We start from the raw sequence: 20,239 nt of genomic DNA, 5'->3' as shown, positions 1-20,239 counted from the left end.
AATTCAATTCAATTTAATTCAATTTTATTTATATAGCGCCAAATCACAACAAATGTCGCCTCAAGGCGCTTCATAGATACAGAGAAAAGCCCAACAATCATATGACCCCCTATGAGCAAGCACTTTGGCGACAGTGGGAAGGAAAAACTCCCTTTTAACAGGAAGAAACCTCCGGCAGAACCAGGCTCAGGGAGGGGCGGCCATCTGCTGCGACCGGTTGGGGTGAGAGAAGGAAGACAGGATAAAAGACATGCTGTGGAAGAGAGACAGAGATTAATAACAGATACGATTCAATACAGAGAGGTCTGTTAACACATAGTGAGTGAGAAAGGTGACTGGAAAGGAAAAACTCAATGCATCATGGGAATCCCCCGGCAGCCTACATCTATTGCAGCATAACTAAGGGAGGATTCAGGGTCACCTGGTCCAGCCCTAACTATATGCTTTAGCAAAAAGGAAAGGCTCCCAACATAAAAAACTCTTTTCTCCAAAAAAACCCCTGGTAGGTAGCCCCTCTTTTCCCCAAACCTTATATTTCGGAAACAGGGGAAAAATCCTGAAAAAATGCTCCGCGTTTTCTCCAAAACACCTGAAAAAACCCTACTCGTTTTTCTCAAATTCACCCCGATCCTTAGACTAAATAACCAGGGAAAAACTCCTGAAAACCCTGCTAGCTACCCCTTTTATTCCCAAAAACCTTATATTTCGGAAACAGGGGAAAAATCCTGAAAAGTCCTTAGTCTGTTTTCTTCAAAACTATCCCTCTTACCAGCTACCTCTAAAATTCAACGCAGAGTCTAAGTTCTCCCTTTGCTCTTAATCAAACCGCAACCGCTTCCAGAGCACAAATATTTCCTGCTTGTTCGCTCCACATCTGCCGCACAATGATTCTGGCTATTCGTTCGAAATTTCCCCCAGAGACCAACTCCGCCTAACTTAGCCCCGCTGCCAATCACATAACAATGGGGCGGCTCCCCTCGCACCCCGGTTAGCCATTCGGCTGCAGGTCCGATGGAGGAGAGATTCAGGCTCAACACCGGTGGGCTTTGGGGCTATGCTTTCAGCCTTAGAGAGAACGAAATCTATTTCTACCAGCTAAAAGCGGGTGAAAGTTTTGGTCACACCGCGGATCGCCTTTACTTTGTCTGATTGGGGTGTTTTGAGCCTCATCACTACGCCCGAAGTGCAGAAGAGCCTGCGGGAAACGAGCTCGCAACAACCACGAACCAGGGATCAACAACTGCCGTCGCTTTCCCTATGTGCATATCGTTCGGTAAGTGTTAATCTTCCTCTCTAACTACATTTTTGCATTTTCCTTTTTACCATTCTGTCAATCCTTTCATTTAAAAAATATCACAATGGTTTGTAACACGTACAATACACCATCCGTCCATCCATTCGCTTCCGCTTATCCTTTTTTCACAGGCTCGCGCGGTGCGCTGGAGCCAATCCCACGTACAATACACTTTAAAATATAGATAAGCTCGAATTTAACTCCCGTAAAAGTTTATACATTACATGTCTACATCACCTATCATGGCCTCATCAGGTATCTCATATCATCTTGTTATTGTTATGTTATGCTCCTTTGATATTTTGCTAGTTTGCGTGTTTTAAAACTCTTTTTGTTTTTCTTTATATTTTCAGACTCTGATTTAAGCCAGATGTGTTAACCTGATCGCTGCGAAACACCAGCACTGCGTGGATTTTGACCGCGAGTGACCGGATGTTGTTTCCGGCCTGAGGTTGCCTGAAATGCCGTGAGGCTCGTTTGAAAGATTGAACCCGAGACCAACTCCGCCTCCAAGGCGTGCCTACCTTAAGCTGCCACCAGTGAGATATCAGAGCCGGGCTCCACATATCCAATCAGGAGCACGAGCAAGACAGCTTTTGCAGACTCTCCAGAAATATACAAGTCCTTACCAACTGCTCTGCAACCCAGTGTTTCTGGTCCCCTCACTAACATCGCTTTTTGAGATATTTTTTATGAACCACCAAAAAAGCAATTTTACCCCACAGTACCTTTTCAGTGATATCTACAAAGGTGTACTCATTTCTTTGTTATGGTAAAAAATTGATTCTATTCTATTCTATTCTATTATGTAAAAGTCCAGACCCTCTGAGGATTATCTGAGTACTTCTAACATTACACAAAGCAAAGGTCTCCATCAGTGTTCATGAAATGCTGGGTTTATCCTTCTTGTGAGGGAGCTGCTGGTGAAGATGGAAGGTCACGCGCTGGACGGATCAATCGGTGGCCGCGTTACAGGACGCACTCGACGACGCAGACTGGGACATGTTCAGAAACAGCTCCGACAATGATGTCAACGTGTTTACGGAAGCGGTTGTGGGATTCATCGGGAAACTAGCGGATGATACCGTGGAGACAAAGACTATCACAACGTTTCCCAACCAGAAGCCGTGGGTGGATGAAACCATCCACGACGCTCTGAGATCCCGCACCGCTGCCTACAACATGGGACTCACGACGGGGGACATGGACCCGTACAAAGCCGCGTCATATAACGTGCGGAAGGCGGTGAAAGAGGCGAAGCAGCGCTACGGGAGGAAACTAGAGTCACAACTCCAACAGAGTGACTCTAGGAGCCTGTGGCGGGGACTAAGGACAATAACGGATTATAAAGCACCAACAACCGGTATGACGAACACGGCCGTGACTCTGGCAGATAAGCTGAACACTTTCTATGCTCGCTTCGAGGCTGCAGCTAAGGACTCCAACGATGCTAGTGCTAGCGGCGCTAACGGCTGCAGACAGGAAGATACTGCCAGCACCGGAAACGTGCTTGTCATCTCCGAGCATGAAGTAAGGAGAGCCTTCAAGAGAGTGAACACCAGGAAAGCAGCAGGACCAGACGGCATCCCAGGTCGTATCCTCAGAGACTGCGCATACCAGCTAGCTCCTGTGTTCACTGAGATATTCAACATCTCTTTATCTCAGTCGGTGATCCCCACATGCTTCAAAGAGTCCATCATTGTTCCTGTCCCGAAGAAACCCCACCCTGCTTCTCTCAATGACTATCGCCCTGTAGCCCTCACCTCAGTAGTGATGAAGTGCTTTGAACGCCTGGTCAGAGACTTCATCATTTCTTCACTACCAGACACACTGGACCCACTACAGTTCGCTTACCGTCCAAATCGTTCCACAGACGATGCCATCTCTCATCTCCTCCACACATCACTTACTCACTTGGACACTAGAAGGGGGAATTATGTTAAAATGCTCTTCATAGACTACAGCTCTGCAGTCAGTGGATCTCCAACTTCCTAACTGGCAGACCACAGGCAGTAAGGATGGGCGGACATGTCTCAGCCTCCACCACTCTCAGCACTGGAGCCCCCCAGGGGTGTGTTCTGAGCCCCCTGCTGTACTCCTTGTACACATATGACTGTGTGGCCACTACCAGCTCCACCACCATCATCAAGTTTGCTGATGACACCGTCGTGGTGGGCCTGATCTCTGACAACAACGAGACGCCCTACCTGAAGGAGATTAGGAATCTGGAGAACTGGTGCCAGAGGAACAACCTCCTTCTAAACGTCAGTAAGACAAAGGAGTTGATAGTGGACTTCAGCACTAAGCAGGAGAGGAACTACCAGACCCCCGTCATCAACGAGTGCCCAGTGGAGAGAGTGGACAGCTTCAAATACCTCGGAGTTCACATCACGCAGGACCTGTCATGGTCCTGTCACATCAACACCGTGGTGAAAAAGGCCTGTCAGCGTCTCTACCACCTCAGACGCTTGAGAGACTTCCGACTGCCCTCCAAGGTGCTCAGGAACTTTTACTCCTGCACCATAGAGAGCATCCTGACGGGAAACATCTTAACCTGGTTCGGGAACAGCACCATGCAGGACAGACGAGCTCTACAGAGGGTTGTGCGTTCAGCTGAGCGCACCATCCGCTCAGAGCTCCCTGACCTGCACTCAGTCTACAGCAGGCGGTGCTGGACCAAGGCCAGGAAGATCGTGAAGGACCTCAGCCACCCCAACAACGGACTGTTCTCTCTGTTGAGGTCAGGAAAGCGATTCCGCTCCCTGAAGACCAACACAGAGAGACTGAGGAGGAGCTTCTTCCCACAGGCGATACGGTCTCTCAATCACACCACCACACAGTACTGACCCACACATATAGTTCTTACACACACTGGACATTCTGGACATTGTTTTCACTTCATCACTTTAAGCATATTTGCACTGCACAAGACACTATATAATGTGGATTGCACAACACTGGACATTATATTCCTCATTTCCAGTTAATATTTGTACAGCTGCTGTTATTGTGTGTGTATATATATATTTATATTTCTTCATACATTTTATATAGTTCTATACTATGTATTTTGTTGTACAGTTATTTTATTTTCAACTTTAATTTATATATTTTATCTTATTCTTTCCCAGTTAAATTTACCCTTCATTCTAATTTGTGTTGTACAGTTATCTCATTCTTAACTTAATTTTTATATTTTATTTTATTTTATTCCTTCCTGGTTAAATTTACCCTTTTTTATTTTCATATTTATTTCCTATCTTATTCATAGCCTTCTCTTTTTTTCTTTAGGTCACGAGCAGTTGTCCAAGCATTTCACTGCATATCGTACTGTGTATGACTGTGTATGTGACAAATAAAAAATTTGAATTTGATTTGAAGATCACGAGCCCTGCTTGATCCCGGCGATGAGTTTCAGTCTTCCTGGTGTTTCTGAAATGATGCCTCTCACTGTGGGTCAACAGAACATCTGGCACAGGACAGCTGTAATGAAAGAAATTGAAGAAGTTTTGAAAAAAAAAATCTTGGAAATGCCCTATATGTGAGAAGCAGATTTTGTATTTACTTTTCTTTTGCCAATCAAGATAACTAAAAGTATAATTTTCACCAAACAATTACTAACCTTGTCATCTCCTGCACTGTCTGTTTTGGGCTCTGGGCTTGTCCTTCCCAGCGCTCATGAGACTGCTTTGCTGCACTGTGGTATGAGGTGCTAACCTGTTGACAGTGTTGGGAAGGTTAATTTTAAAATGTATTCCACCAAAGATTATAGAAGTAATGTATTCTGAATACTTTACAACTACATGAATGTACTATTGCTGTGTGATTTATTACTATTACTGAAGGCTACTCGCCATACCAACACCAACTAGATGTTAAAATCATAATATAAATGAGTAACAGTAGGTGGACATTAGGTAAGGCTGCACTTTTTGCAGCGATCTCGTGTAGAAAACTATTCCGCGCGTATATAAAGCAGGTCCGCGGCTCCGAACCGTAGTAAAGGGACCTCTGGCTAATACGTCGAGTTTGTGTCGGGCTCGTAGCTGAAAACTAGATTTACTTTGTTGTCTGGGTCAACTTTGCTAGCAGAGACAGAGAGAGGCGTTGAAAGGCTGCTCCAATGGGACTTATTGTTTCAGAGTAAAACACGAACACGGTGTACAGTCGAGTCTTAATAGCTTACTTACAACTGGGCTCGTCAGGCTCTCTTCTTGGCTGCAGTGGTTATTATTATATTTACATGCTTCCAGCTCCCGTTTCTGCTCCGTGACAGCTCGTACTTTTCCTTTTTCTCCCTCCCTCGCTCACAGACACATAACGGGTATGGCAGTCCATTCTCCCTGCAGCACGGACTACACTGCCCATGAGGCTACATTGTTTAGGGCGATGCCTGTAACACTCTGCTATTGCCTTCATATTAAATCATTTTTGTATAATAATTTTTAGAGGCTCTTATTGCGTGTTTTGTTTGGGTTTCCAACGGCATGGAATTACCAAAAATAGAGAGACCATAGCTTAACATATAAAACAGGAAAATACCGCCATGTAATCCATTTATTTCAACAAACTAACTGTATTCTCAATATCACCTATTGAACGGTAACTGTAACGGATACATTTACTCATATTTTGTATTTTAAATACGTAACGCCGGTGCATATATTACGTTACTGCCCAACACTGCCTGTTGATGAGATCTTGTGCCGTTCCTAAAACACCGGCCTCCAACTCCTAAAGAGACACGGGTGTCCCTAAATTTAGCTAATATTAGCTTCGGGCTAGCTTGCTACGACGAATAGGCTAATACCAGCATTTTACCACAACTTCACCAGATGTAGCTAAAAAAAACTAAACTAATGTCCAGTCCAGTGGGACAGCAAGGAAAGATGACAAAAATGATTACTTACTTGCGGTTTGGAGGGTCCAGCTGAAATTGAAGCAGCCATTGAAAGACGGGAAGAGAGAAAGATGGCAGCTTGGTCAGCACTAGTGGCCTCTATAATGTATGCAAATACACGCGGGCCAGAATCCCCGGTTTCAATTTTTTTTCGTTTTCAATACAAGATTTTTCAGTACATTTATTTCAGTTACAATATTTTTTTTCGGTTTCAATATTTTTTTCGCTTTCGTTTCAAGGTGGCATCGTTCTGATTCCACAGAAATGTCCCTCAAAAAAAAAAACAGTCTGCACACAAATACGCAGAATGTTAGATGTCCACATTCCTTAAATGTCCTTGTTCCTAATGTCCTTGGTTCTTTTTAAATATTAAAATAAATTTGCATCTTGTGACACATTAAAAGTAAATACACTGGCATTGCTGTGCATCACCCGCAGTTACAGCAACAGCACAGCTATTGCACCTGAACTGCGCATAACCACTTAGCTGGCCGCGGCTGAACTAGCAGGCCCAAGAAAGGAAAAAACACTAAGCACTCATACTAAATAAAACTGTCACAACATTGCAATACTATGAAAACACATCTTAAACACATTTACTACTATTCTGACTGGTTAGTTGTTTTTTTCAGTGCATTAAACTGCAATAGCGGTGCTAAGTGAGCTAGGCTAACTCACCAGAATAGTTCAAAAAGTTCGAAGAAACACTCCGACTCCTTCGAGGTAGGTACCCGTCTGTGGTTCACCGCTAACGACAGCTCTCTCACAAATATTAATTGAACCTCTTTTCTCTCTTTCAACTGGGAAAAACCGTGCTCCGCGGCAGCATGGAGTTTTTCCTTGCCGTCTTTGTTCTTCTACACCACACACCGCGCACCGAGCTGCAGGTGATGCCTTCAGGGCAAGCCCGGAAATTAAACTATCAGACGAGAACTACGATGCATTCAAAGAACCCTGTACTTCTGATTGCTGTAAATCTTACCAGGGTTACATTTGTTTCTTTTTTCATTCTAGCTGAAATCCGGGACAAACTGTGTTCCTTTTCAAATCAAATCAAATCAAATGACTTTTATAGTCACATCACATGTGCAGTTACACTGGTACACTACATGTGAGTGAAATTCTTGTGTGCGAGCTTCACAAGTATGGAACGCCAGGACTGCCATAATGAATTAATTAAGTACACCATTAAATAATTAATTAAATGTGGCAATAATTAATTAAAATGGGAAATAATTAATTAAATAAATAGTTATGACACATGTAATTAATTATTTATTGACACATTTAATTAATTATTTATGTATTTCACGTTTTAATTAATTATTGACACATTTAATTAATCATTTAATGATATATTTATTTATTTCATTTAGGCAGTCCTGGCGCCTGGCTCTCATCTTGAATTAATTTTATCTGTCAACCTCACCCATCAAACGCAGGGGGCGGGGTTAACGCTGCCCATGCAGCTTCTCTAACATTTGATTGTTGCCGTGCAAAGTAAGTCAAAACAGGTCGATCCTAGATAATCGATTGCTTGTGTAGACTTGGGGCAGCCAGGTATCCAAGAATGCATTTCAAATCACAGGCAGCAATGGCGGTGGTGTAGTTTTAAAATACCCCGTTTTTCTGTCACCAACTACACTTTTAACAGTGTTTTAGTCGTGAATGTCCTAGAAACAGGAGTGATACACCTGCTGCTGTCAGACCTGCAGGTATCAGGCTGTGATGTTTCCTTTATAGTGGACAGAAATATTTGCAGTGGCACAAATAATTTGTAGCATCTTGTTGAAGAACAGCTGATTGTTCTGTAAATAGTTTGAAATGGTTATTTAAAAAATCAAGGTAAAATTAAATGGATGCAAATAACTTTGTTGTTTGCAAAACTTGTGCATATGATTTTAAAATTGACAGTTTATATTTGCATTTAAAGTTATGAAATATGATCATTAAACATGTTTGTGGTTGTTACAGTTTTTTGTCTGATTTTGATCAATTGTGTTAACACAGTTTGTCAAAATGAAAACATGACTGTAAATTCAGACACGTGAGGTTGTGCTGAAAACAACGATACCAAACAAGGCAAGTAAATAGTTTTTAAAGGTGAAATGTGGAGGAAACATCAAAAGTAGTTGGACCCCAGAGGTTAAACATTTTTATAAAGTAACACAAAAGTTACTTTTCAAGTAATTAATTACTTTTAGAATCTAGTAACTCAGTTACTTTTTTGAAGTAGTAACTAGTTACTATAATTAATTACTTTTTCATAGGAACTTGCGCAACACTGCTATCTACACACTCCAAACACACGAAACATGACAAATCTCTCACATCTCAAGACTCTCTCTCTCTCTCTCTCTCTCTCTCTCTCTCTCTCTCCACTTTATCTCGGCTGTAACATCTGATGATGTAAAATGAGGACACGAGGATGCGTGGCACATTAAATGTTGCACAACGTATTTGTGAGTTTCATATCAGATAAGAAAAACATTTTCAGAAACCGTTCAGATGCACTTTTATCATGTTGTCCTATAAATTTGTTCCATCATGTGACTCGGCTGTCATATAAACACTTCTGTGTTCTTATTTAGTCACAGATCAGATCATCACATCTGTCAGGACAGAAAAACTAGCAGCAGTAAAAAGTAATTCATTTGAAAGCCTGATGCTTAGCCTCGTCCACCCCAGCTGTGAAACTCAGAAACCAGTCTTACTTGTTATCATCTATCGTCCACCTGGGCCTTACACAGAGTTTCTGTCTGATTTCTCAGACTTTATATCTGATTTAGTTCTGAGCTCAGATAAAATAATTATTGTGGGTGATTTTAACATCCATGTAGATGCTAAAAATGACAGCCTCAACATGGCATTTAATCTGTTGTTAGACTCAATTGGCTTCTCTCAAAATGTAAAAGAACCCACCCACCACTTTAATCACACTCTAGATCTGGTTTTAACATATGGCATAGAAACTGAACATTTAACAGTGTTTCCTGAAAACCCTCTCCTGTCTGATCATTTCTTGATAACATTTACATTTACAATAATTGATTACGCAGCAGTGGAGAGTGGACTTTATCAAAGTAGATGTCTTTCTGAAAGCGCTGTAACTAAGTTTAAGAATATAATCCAGCCACTGTTATCATCGTCAATGCCCTGTACCAACACAGAGCAGAGCAGCTATCTGAACGCTACCCCAACAGAGGTCGATTATCTTGTTAATAATTTCACCTCCTCACTACGTACGACTCTGGATACTGTAGCTCCAGTGAAAACTAAGGTCTCTAATCAGAAGTACCTGACCCCGTGGTATAATTCTCAAACACGTACCCTCAAGCAGACGACTCGTAATCTGGAGAGGAAATGGCGTGTCACAAATTTAGAGGATCATCATTTAGCCTGGAGAAATAGTTTGTTGCTTTATAAGAAAGCCCTCCGCAAAGCCAGAACAGCTTACTATTCGTCACTGATTGAAGAAAATAAGAACAACCCCAGGTTTCTCTTCAGCACTGTAGCCAGGCTGACAAAAAGCCAGAGCTCTTTTGAGCCAACCATCCCTTTAACGTTAACTAGTGATGACTTCATGAACTTCTTCACAAATAAAATTTTTATCATTAGAGAAAAAATTACCAATAATCATCCCACAGATGTAATATTATCTACAGCTACTTGTAGTTCCATTGATGTTAAGTTAGACTCTTTTTTTCCAATCGATCTTTCTGAGTTAACGTCAATAATTACTTCCTCCAAACCATCAACGTGTCTTTTAGACCCCATTCCTACAAAACTGCTCAAAGAAGTTCTGCCATTGATTAATTCTTCGATCTTATATATGATCAACCTATCTCTAATAATCGGCTATGTACCACAGGCCTTCAAGGTGGCTGCAGTTAAACCTTTACTCAAAAAGCCATCTCTAGACCCAGCAGTCTTAGCTAATTATAGGCCAATCTCCAACCTTCCTTTCATATCAAAAATCCTTGAAAGAGTAGTTGTCAAACAGCTAACAGATCATCTGCAGAGGAATGGTTTATTTGAAGAGTTTCAGTCGGGTTTCAGAGCTCATCACAGCACAGAAACAGCTTTAGTGAAGGTTACAAATGATCTTCTTATGGCCTCTGACAGTGGACTCATCTCTGTGCTTGTCCTTCTTGACCTTAGTGCAGCATTCGATACTGTTGACCATAATATCCTGTTAGAGCGATTAGAACATGCTGTAGGTATTACAGGTATTGCACTGCAGTGGTTTGTATCATATCTATCTAATAGACTCCAATTTGTGCATGTAAATGGAGAGTCCTCTTCACACACTGAGGTTAATTATGGAGTTCCACAGGGTTCAGTGCTAGGACCAATTCTGTTTACATTATACATGCTTCCCCTAGGCAGCATCATTAGAAGACATAGCATACATTTTCACTGCTATGCAGATGACACCCAGCTCTATCTGTCCATGAAGCCAGATAACACACACCAATTAGTTAAACTGCAGGAATGTCTTAAAGACATAAAGACTTGGATGGCCACTAACTTTCTGCTTCTCAACTCAGATAAAACTGAGGTCATTGTACTCGGCGCTGAAAAGCTTAGAAATTTGGTATCTAACCAGATTCTTACTCTGGATGGCATTACCTTGGCCTCCAGTAACACTGTGAGGAACCTTGGAGTCATTTTTGACCAGGATATGTCCTTCAACGCACATATTAAACAAATATGTAAGACTGCATTCTTCCATTTGCGCAACATCTCTAAAATTAGAAATATCCTGTCTCAGAGTGACGCTGAAAAACTAGTTCATGCATTTATTACTTCCAGGCTGGACTACTGCAATTCATTATTATCAGGATGTCCAAAAAACTCACTGAAAAGCCTTCAGTTAATCCAAAATGCTGCAGCAAGAGTACTGACAGGGACTAGAAAGAGAGAGCATATTTCTCCTGTTTTGGCTTCCCTTCATTGGCTTCCTGTTAAATCCAGAATTGAATTCAAAATCCTGCTCCTCACATACAAGGTCTTAAATAATCAGGCCCCATCTTATCTTAATGACCTTGTAGTACCATATCACCCTATTAGAGCACTTCGCTCTCGCTCTGCAGGCCTACTTGTTGTTCCTAGAGTATTTAAAAGTAGAATGGGAGGGAGAGCCTTCAGTTTTCAGGCCCCTCTTCTGTGGAACCAGCTTCCAGTTTGGATTCGGGAGACAGACACTATCTCTACTTTTAAGATTAGGCTTAAAACTTTCCTTTTTGCTAAAGCATATAGTTAGGGCTGGACCAGGTGACCCTGAATCCTCCCTTAGTTATGCTGCAATAGATGTAGGCTGCCGGGGGATTCCCATGATGCATTGAGTTTTTCCTTTCCAGTCACCTTTCTCACTCACTATGTATTAACAGACCTCTCTGTATTGAATCGTATCTGTTATTAATCTCTGTCTCTCTTCCACAGCATGTCTTTATCCTGTCTTCCTTCTCTCACCCCAACCGGTCGCAGCAGATGGCCGCCCCTCCCTGAGCCTGGTTCTGCCGGAGGTTTCTTCCTGTTAAAAGGGAGTTTTTCCTTCCCACTGTCGCCAAAGTGCTTGCTCATAGGGGGTCATATGATTGTTGGGCTTTTCTCTGTATCTATGAAGCGCCTTGAGGCGACATTTGTTGTGATTTGGCGCTATATAAATAAAATTGAATTGAATTGAATTACTGCAGAGTCTCAGGTTCGTGTTCAGCCCAGGCTCTGTGCTGCAGCTCAGCCCCTCTCTCTCCCCCCACTTTCTTTACTGTTTCAATGGTCTCTGTCCAAAAAACAACAACAAAGAAATATCTGTGAAAAAGTAGAGTTCATAAACTCAAATCATGAATGAATAAATAAATAAAATAAAATGCAAACATTTTATTTTGAAGGAAATTTAGTTTAATTTGTTGAACAAACCTTCAATAAACCCAGAAAGTTGATTCTGTTTATCTGGACTTTGTGTTATCAGTTTTAATTCTAACTATGAAAAAAATGTGGTTCAGCTTTTCCTGTCATGACCTCTGTAGTTCCTGTTCAAAGCAGCTCACAGAGAGACAGAGGAAGCGAAGCGACAGCAGCATCAGAATACAGAGGACCAACATTTACTTATGATTTACTGCAGAATCAGAATCAGCTTCACATAGAAAAGCTCCAGTTAACAGAGAAACACAGCGACTGAGTGACAGCTCTGCTGTACAGGAAACTGATACTGCTGAAAACTGAGCATCTTAAAATGTCTTCCATCATCGATGAGGATCCAGAGTTGAGCATGAGTGTGAAATACAGCAGAGGAGAGGACAGAGGAGAGAGACTGGAGGGACTGGTCCTCCTCCATGAGAATGTGGACTCCAGCACAGACCATCAGGTCCCTGTTTCAACACAGGACGGAGGTAAGTATCAAATACTGAGGGATCAGGAATCAGGAGAGACTGTTTCCATCTTCTCAATAAAATATCAAACTAATACAGATCCATCAAAGCTTTTGGGTCCAGAGACTCAGTTTATTCATAGTGTGGAGGAAAGTTCAAGCTTTGGTGAAGGTGTGCAGTCTCTGCTCTTATTATGGTTTATATGTTTCTATATTTTTAATGTTTTCTGTTTATTTAGAGAATAAATGATAAAAATTGTCTAGTTTAAAGTATCAGTGTGTTATTTTAGTAAGTGTAGAAACTCTTCAGTCTCCACAAGCTGACAGAAAAGTGTTGGAGGAGTTATCTCACAGATCAGTGGTGAAGGCAGAAATAGAAGAAACAAGGAAGTGTTGGTCGACACTGTGGAGCGAGTATAACCACGGAAACTGCTCAAAGCACACTTTTCACAGCTAGTTTTAGCTGACAGGAAATCAGACCAATGAATAACAACTCTGTTTTCATTTCAGCAAATCATGGAGATATTGTTTTAATGACATAATATTCATATTATAATAACCAACATTGTCTTCATGATCTGGTCTTTGTGTGAAACACGGCTGATACACATTCGTCTGTTTCTGAGTCACATCAAAGCGTTTCTCTGTCAGAGTCTCTGTTCTCACATATGTAAAAGTCACCTGAAGACAAACATGTGACAAAGTCTCCTGTAAATATCAAAACTGCTAGAATGAACTTGTTCAGCTCATCATCAGGTCGGCTGCAGGTGGAAAGTCTTTCTGACGATAAACCAATAAAATACGCTTGAAAAATGGGAAACAAACTATGATTAAAACATGTTTAATAATTAAATTAACAAATTATTTTCTCCATTTTGCCTTCGTAGAAATAAAAGCCCAGGAGAAGCTTCCAGCTGTGAAAAGAAGCCGTTTCAGAGCTGTTGAAGTGAAGCTGGTGGTTCTGTATCTGCTGATTCTGGCTGGAATCACAACACGCTGTGAGGAGTTTTATTATCATGCTCATGATACACTCCCATGTTAAAATGAGCACCTTTGCTGCCTTAAAAACATGTTTCCATTCAGGACCAAATGAGTTTTGGTCTCTAAGGATAGTTTCCTCTTCATAAAAACTGCACGGTGGCATTTTAAATGGAATTCTCTGATCAATAATATGAGCTGCTGTGTGGTACAGCCTGACCAACACGTTGGTTTTGCTGACTGAGCTTCTAGTATTTCATGAGTCTGTTACTTAGCACTGATTAGCAGGTGTGTGTCTGTGTGCATGATTCCTGGCTCATATCTTGTGTGTGTTGTGGAGGTGGAGTGAATGTTCTTGTTGTTCCTTCAAACTCTTCACTCAACACGGTGATTCTGTGATTATATCAACAAAGCAGACAGGCAGCAGCATCTGCTGCAGACTGATGCAGGTGCAGTCACACTATGTTAGACAGTGGCCGTCTGTCATTGTGCGACTAGTTAGTTCACTTGGAGTATTAAGCAGGTAGCTAACAAGCTAATGTTAGCTCCATTCATCTCATAGGAAAATGAAAAACTTTATTTAAATCATTTTAAATTTTAAATCTTCGGTTGCATTTCTAACCAGATATTTTGGTGAGTTTGGAAAAAGAGCAGCTGAAGGACGAGATGGAAGGTAAGAAACTATTAAAAACTGTCAGAGTTGGAGACGGATTTGAAAGGTAACTGATTTTACATTTTGAATCAGCTTCTTGTGTTAAGATAAAAAAAGAAACAAACCAAATTACAGCAGCTGACCTCCCAAACTAACATAAACAGGAGAAACTGTTCACAGTCAAAGGCAGCTCAGCCCTACAAACTCCTTCCAAGTGAAACAGGAAACACACAGTGAGAGCTGCACTTCCACAGGAAGTACCTGATCACATGGAAACACCTGTGATATGAGGAAGTGTTGATTCCCAGTGTTGTCTGTTCTTAAAAAGCATATAGATAACATCTCTGACTACAGGTGTAGAAATGCTGTTTGATTCTTCACCTTCTTCCTCCACACTGAAGCACAATTATTCTGAATCTTGTCAGTGGTTTTTGTTCACAGTTGATACGTATTTAGCTCATCAGATTTCCTGTAGTTCTAACACCTCCACCCACAGGACATGTTAAAGAACAATGGCTGCAAGTTTCTGACTCTTATTGATATTTGACAAAGCAGAGGAAGAAGATTGTTTCTGTTCAATGTTTCACTCATTTTATTTTATTTTATTTTGATTTCACTGAAATATTTCAGATGCTTTGAACAAGAGTGAATTCAACAAAATGAAGAACAGCCACACTGAGCTCCAGGATGAACTTCAAGGTAAGCAAACACCAAGTTCTTATATCACAGATATATTTGTAGAACATTTTAACTTAATTTGAATCTTTTTTTCTCTAAAGACACAAAAACCAGCCTGACTCAGTTACAGAGCCGTTATGATGAACTGAGTAAAAACAACAGTCAGCTACAGGAAGAAGTGAAGAAGCTGATAGAAGGTAATAAAGTTTGAATAACTAATAGAAAACATCAGTGTTACACAGTGATAACCTGATTGTGTCTTTGTTTTGAATCCTAAATGTTTGATGCTGTGTAACAGTTTCTCTGTATAAATGTAAGTTTCAGTTAATTATGAATAAGAGAGAAAACCTGAGTTTAAATGAAGTATTTACAGGGAAAATGACAGGGACCAAAGATTAATGTGATACAACATGACACAAAGTCTGACTTTAAAACATGTGTTTGACTTTAAGAGAAGTGTGATGAAGGATGGGCGAGATTTGGAAGCAGCTGTTACTTTATATCCAGTGAGAAGAAAACTTGGTCTGACAGCAGGAGAGACTGTCAGGATAAAGGAGCTGATCTGGTGATGATAAACAGCAAAGAGGAACAGGTGGGTGTGTTTGTTCATGTCTGTGTGATCTTTGATGGAGCTGACAGTCATCTGTTACTTGTGTTTTTGACCTGCTGTCAGTCTGTGACCTGCTTCCTGTTTCCACTCTGATGGATTTCTCTCTGATTTCTGCACAATGGAAGAAAAGTTTCATCACATTTATTCTTCCTTCAGACATATTCACAAGATGATGTCACCACAACAGAAGTGCTGAATTATGACTGGAGACAATATTTGTGTCTCTTCTCAAACAGGAATTTGTCAGTAAATTTGGAGGATCCTCCTGGATTGGTCTGAGAGCCAAACACACATCAGGAGGATATGAATGGGAATGGGTGGACGGAGCACCGCTGACAGAAACGTGAGACATTAGTTTGTTTCTATTCCAGAGTTATTATTTAGAAGTGAAACATTGATGTTTTGGAAGATAGATCAGCAATACATGAGTTGAGCTATTTTCCAACAGCCCCACAAACTGAATGTAAAGAAAAGCAGAAATCCTCCTTTGAATGAACAGCTGTGCTTGAACTCTCTTCATCTGCAGTCTGTGATGACGTTCAGTTACAACAAGTCAGTTTGAAGAAATCAGGATTGAAACATGTTCAAAGCAGCGACCGACACATTTCACTTTGTTCAATTTGTCTTCATGTTTTTTGTGCTGTAATGTTTCTTTTCTCACAGAACAAAAACTGTTTCAGAGAATTCCTGTCTCTTCTTCTTTGGTGTTTGTAAAACTTCAGAACATATGAAGGAAGAAGCTTCAGTAAATATGACCTGATAGACACACATTTCAAAGTGATGTCTGTAAACAGCTGACAAAACAGTTTCAAACAGCAGAAAGTCAGCTCTGACTTCTTTTTATTCTCCATTTTTACAGCAGGAAGATTTCATATTCATCAAAGCTTGAAAGCTGTTTTAGTGTGCATGATGATTCTCAGAGAAAAGTCTAAAGGAGGGAAAGTGGGCGAGAAACCTGGGAAAGAAATACAGGAAATATTGGAAATATTCCAAAAGAGACTCATATTTATATGAATGTGACAATAGTTATGAGTTTAGTCCAGTTTCATATCAGATTTGATCTCTCTGACAGGTTCTGGGCAGCAGGATATGGGAATCCCCGTTCTGGTATCTATGGAGTCTGCTGTGACGATGATGGGAGATGGATACAGTTCAGGTCTTCTACTTCAATGACCTTCATCTGTGAGAAATGAGTTTGGTGCTTTGATGTAAATGTTTGAATAATCCAACCAAAGACACCTCACTATGAAATGTCCTGCATGAGCCTCAGACTCAGCTTACAGTCTTTACTTGTTCATTCTGCATCATATATTGATTACATATATTGTCACTCTGTGCTCTGTGCTGTACAGTAAGGTTGGAAGTCATCCACACAAAACCTTGAAGTACTTCATTACTCTGTAGTTCCAGCAAATTGTTCTAATAAAAGTCAAAGTGCAGCTTGTCTTTACTTTGGTTTACTTGGTTTATTCATCAGTCTGTTGGTCCTAAAACTTCAGTAAACGTCTTCTTCAGTTTCTCTCAAACAGCTGAAAGTAGCCGCTTCTTACTTTTAGCTACAAATCAGGAACCAAGAGACTGAAACCAGCACAAATTCAGTTTGTCAAACTTACAACGTGTGAATAAGTGAAGATGAATCCGTTTAAAACAGCTTTCCTTCTTCTTCTTCACTTACATCAAAACACAACTTTACCTTCCTGCTTAGTTTGCAGCGAGCTGCCTGCACAGCGTTAACACACTGAAGGTCAAAGTTCATTTCAGCATGACAGAAAGGAAAAGTCCAGAAACAACAACCCTCCCAGTGGACACGGTTAAAGTCTGTTGATTTAAAAAAAATTTTTAGGGGGCCTAGAACTGAGCCCTGTGGGACACCCCACAAGAGAATAGCAGAGGACGACACATGGTCACAGAGACAGACACAAAAGGTTCACGGAGTCAAGTTCTTCTCTTTCAAGGCTCTATTTTTCACCAGAGCTACAGTATCCAGAGTCGTACGTAGTGAAGAGTCAAAGTTATTAACAAGATAATCGACCTCTGTTGGAGTAGCGTTCAGATAGCTGCTCTGCTCTATGAGCATTGAAGATGATAACAGTGGGTGGATTATATTCTTAAACTTAATTACAGCACTTTCACAAAGACATCTACTGTGATAAAGTCTGCTCTCCACTAGCGATGGGTACCGGTAATAAACGGTAGTAACCAGACCGAAAAGCAGGGCACATTTCAGTGCTTTATTTTCCTGAGATGTCATACACTTCAGATTCTAGCCAATCATTTTACGTTTCCGAGGATAGTAGGCGGGCCCAGGTACGTACGTTCTTTTAAAGCACGTTATTACATTAATGCATGTAAGGTGAACTAGCAAACATCATCATAGCTACATGCAGCTGTCTTCTTGTTTGATGGCAGATACTCCCTTCACCCTGGTTAAAAAGGTTAAAATGACCAAAGAAAAAGTGGAAAACAGTTAAACATGAGAGGTTTTTGGCCAAAGTTTGTGTTTTTTCCATTGTTTAAGCACTGCTTCCAGCCAAGAGTGAAACCATATATGCCCCATAGCTGCAGAAAAGGCTAACGTTGTTATCTTTTTACAAAAAAAAGCTAAACATGAGAGGTTTTTGGACAAAGTGTGTGTTCTCCATTCTTTAAGCACCGTTTAAGCACCGGCACCGTTTCAAAAGTACCGGTTTGGCACCGGTATCGGATAAAACCTAAACGATACCCATCCCTACTCTCCACTGCTGTGTAATCAATGATTGTAAATGTAAATGTTATCAGGAAATGATCAGACAGGAGACGGTTTTCAGGAAACACTGTTAAATGTTCAGTTTCTTTGCCATATGTTAAAACAAGATCTAGAGTGTGATTAAAGTGGTGGGTGGGTTCTTTTACATTTTGAGAGAAGCCAATTGAGTCTAATAACAGATTAAATGCCATGTTGAGGCTATCATTTTTAGCATCTACATGGATGTTAAAATCACCCACAATAATTATTTTATCTGAGCTCAGAACTAAATCAGATATAAAGTCTGAGAAATCAGACAGAAACTCTGTGTAAGGCCCAGGTGGACGATAGATGATAACAAGACTGGTTTCTGAGTTTCACAGCTGGGGTGGACGAGGCTAAGCATCAGGTGTAGTGGCGAATTTCTGTCCCAAGCTTCGAAAAAAAATAATTCTTCCACTTCTTAATGTGAGCTGTTCAGATTTATTTCTGACTCGTACATACAAACAAAAGATGTCACGGTCAAAAAACTATTTGCTGCTACAGCGCACATTTCCATTGCCGTCCTGGCTCACTCTAACCTGCTACCACACATGCGCTGTAATGTTTTCTTACCCGACACGAATTAAACGCGAAGCATTTATTCTCTAACAACATATTATACAAAATCAAACATGTAACATAATAACTGAAACAGTATCAAAAATATCTCTCTATAGATTGGCTCTAACATTTCCAGCCCCCTAATTGGAGGGCGTGAAGACTGACAATTAGCGAACACTTACAAAAGAGCCAAATAACATTAACACTTCCTGTATCACACATGGTCATTCAAATTATCTTTCACAAAACTTGTAACCGACCAGAAAATATACTGTATTTTCTCATTCCAAGTTACATGACATTCTCACAGATCAAGCATAGCTTGTTAATGGGTCTTTCTAAGGTGTTAGTCTTTGTCTTGATGATCACACGCCGCACCAGACCCTTAGCATCTGGAATGACACGAAGAACTCTCCCCAACATCCACGAGCTTCTTGGCGCTGACTCATCGACCACCATTACAATGTCCCCCACAGTTACGTTTCTTCTGACCTGAGTCCACTTTTGACGCTCTTGAAGCATAGGCAAGTACTCGCGCACCCACCTCTTCCAAAACAAGTCAGCAAGATATTGCACTTGCTTCCAACGGCGGCGGGAGTATGAGTCTTCCTTTCTGAAAAGTCCAGGAGGCAAACCCGGCTTTTTCTTCATTAGTAGCAAGTGGTTAGGAGTCAGGGGTTCCAGGTCTGTTGGATCATCTGTTACTGTAGTCAGCGGTCTGTCATTTAATACTGACTCCACTTCACACATTAGTGTCAGTAAACCTTCATCATTGACCAACTGTTCCTTCAGTATAGACCTCAGGACCTTCCTCACGGTTCTGATCTGCCTTTCCCATATCCCTCCAAAGTGAGAACCAGCGGGTGGGTTAAATACCCACTGGATTCCCTTTTGCATGAGACAATCTAGAATCTTTGACTGATTCCACTCTTGAATGGCTTCGCGTAACTCCCGTTCAGCAGCAACTAGGTTGGTGCCATTATCTGAACGCATGACAGATACCTGACCTCTTCTGCACACAAAGCGTCTGATGGCGTTCAGACATGAATCAGTGTCCAAAGTGTGCGCAATTTCAATGTGCACTACTCTTGTTGTAAGGCAGGTAAACAACACACCATACCTTTTTACTGTGCTGCGGCCATGCTTCACATTAAACGGTCCAAAGTAATCAACCCCAACATTAGAAAAGGGGGGTTCATCAGGTAGAAGCCTATCCTCTGGCAAATCTGCCATCTTCTGTTCCAGTGGTTTGCCTCTAGTTTTCCTGCAGATTACGCACCTTGACAGAAACTTCCTCACTTCTGAGTTAGCGGATGGAATCCAATACTTCTGTCGCAGCCGTGAAAGCATATACAGTCTTCCACAGTGCCCAATCTTCTCATGTATATCCTGCAAGATCAGTGTGGTGATATGTGAGCCCTTTGGG

The 20,239-nt window shown here is 41.1% G+C and overlaps 1 protein-coding gene across 3 annotated transcripts; it reads left to right on the top strand.

Moving 5' to 3' along the window:
• The first annotated feature begins 12,354 nt into the window (after positions 1-12,354).
• Positions 12,355-16,678, top strand: LOC148096561 (uncharacterized). 3 transcript variants are annotated; one of them, XM_087834606.1, is made up of 8 exons: positions 12,355-12,589; positions 13,455-13,565; positions 14,171-14,218; positions 14,828-14,896; positions 14,977-15,072; positions 15,328-15,467; positions 15,722-15,828; positions 16,558-16,678. In XM_087834606.1, the coding sequence occupies exons 1-8, from the start codon at positions 12,433-12,435 to the stop codon at positions 16,676-16,678; spliced, it is 849 nt and encodes a 282-aa protein (XP_087690732.1). In that variant the 5' UTR covers positions 12,355-12,432. The 3 variants fall into 3 exon arrangements, with proteins under 3 accessions (XP_087690732.1, XP_087690735.1, XP_087690733.1); XM_087834609.1 differs by lacking the exon at positions 14,171-14,218; XM_087834607.1 differs by lacking the exon at positions 14,171-14,218 and having other exon boundaries at positions 14,977-15,080; positions 15,333-15,467.
• The last annotated feature ends 3,561 nt before the right edge of the window (positions 16,679-20,239 follow it).

Source organism: Neolamprologus brichardi, chromosome 22 (assembly GCF_056152115.1).
Source record: "Neolamprologus brichardi isolate AB-2024 chromosome 22, ASM5615211v1, whole genome shotgun sequence".
Taxonomy (NCBI): domain Eukaryota; kingdom Metazoa; phylum Chordata; class Actinopteri; order Cichliformes; family Cichlidae; genus Neolamprologus; species Neolamprologus brichardi.
Note: the sequence above shows the minus strand (reverse complement) of the source record. Positions and strands in the feature narration are given on the sequence as shown.

Bases quoted from the DNA above. Each gene is read 5' to 3' on its own strand.
- LOC148096561 (XM_087834606.1), top strand. From the start codon at position 12,433: ATGTCTTCCATCATCGATGAGGATCCAGAGTTGAGCATGAGTGTGAAA. The intron at 14,897-14,976 runs GTAAGCAAACAC...TTTTCTCTAAAG, and splicing joins GCTCCAGGATGAACTTCAAG to ACACAAAAACCAGCCTGACT. The intron at 15,073-15,327 runs GTAATAAAGTTT...TTTGACTTTAAG, and splicing joins AGTGAAGAAGCTGATAGAAG to AGAAGTGTGATGAAGGATGG.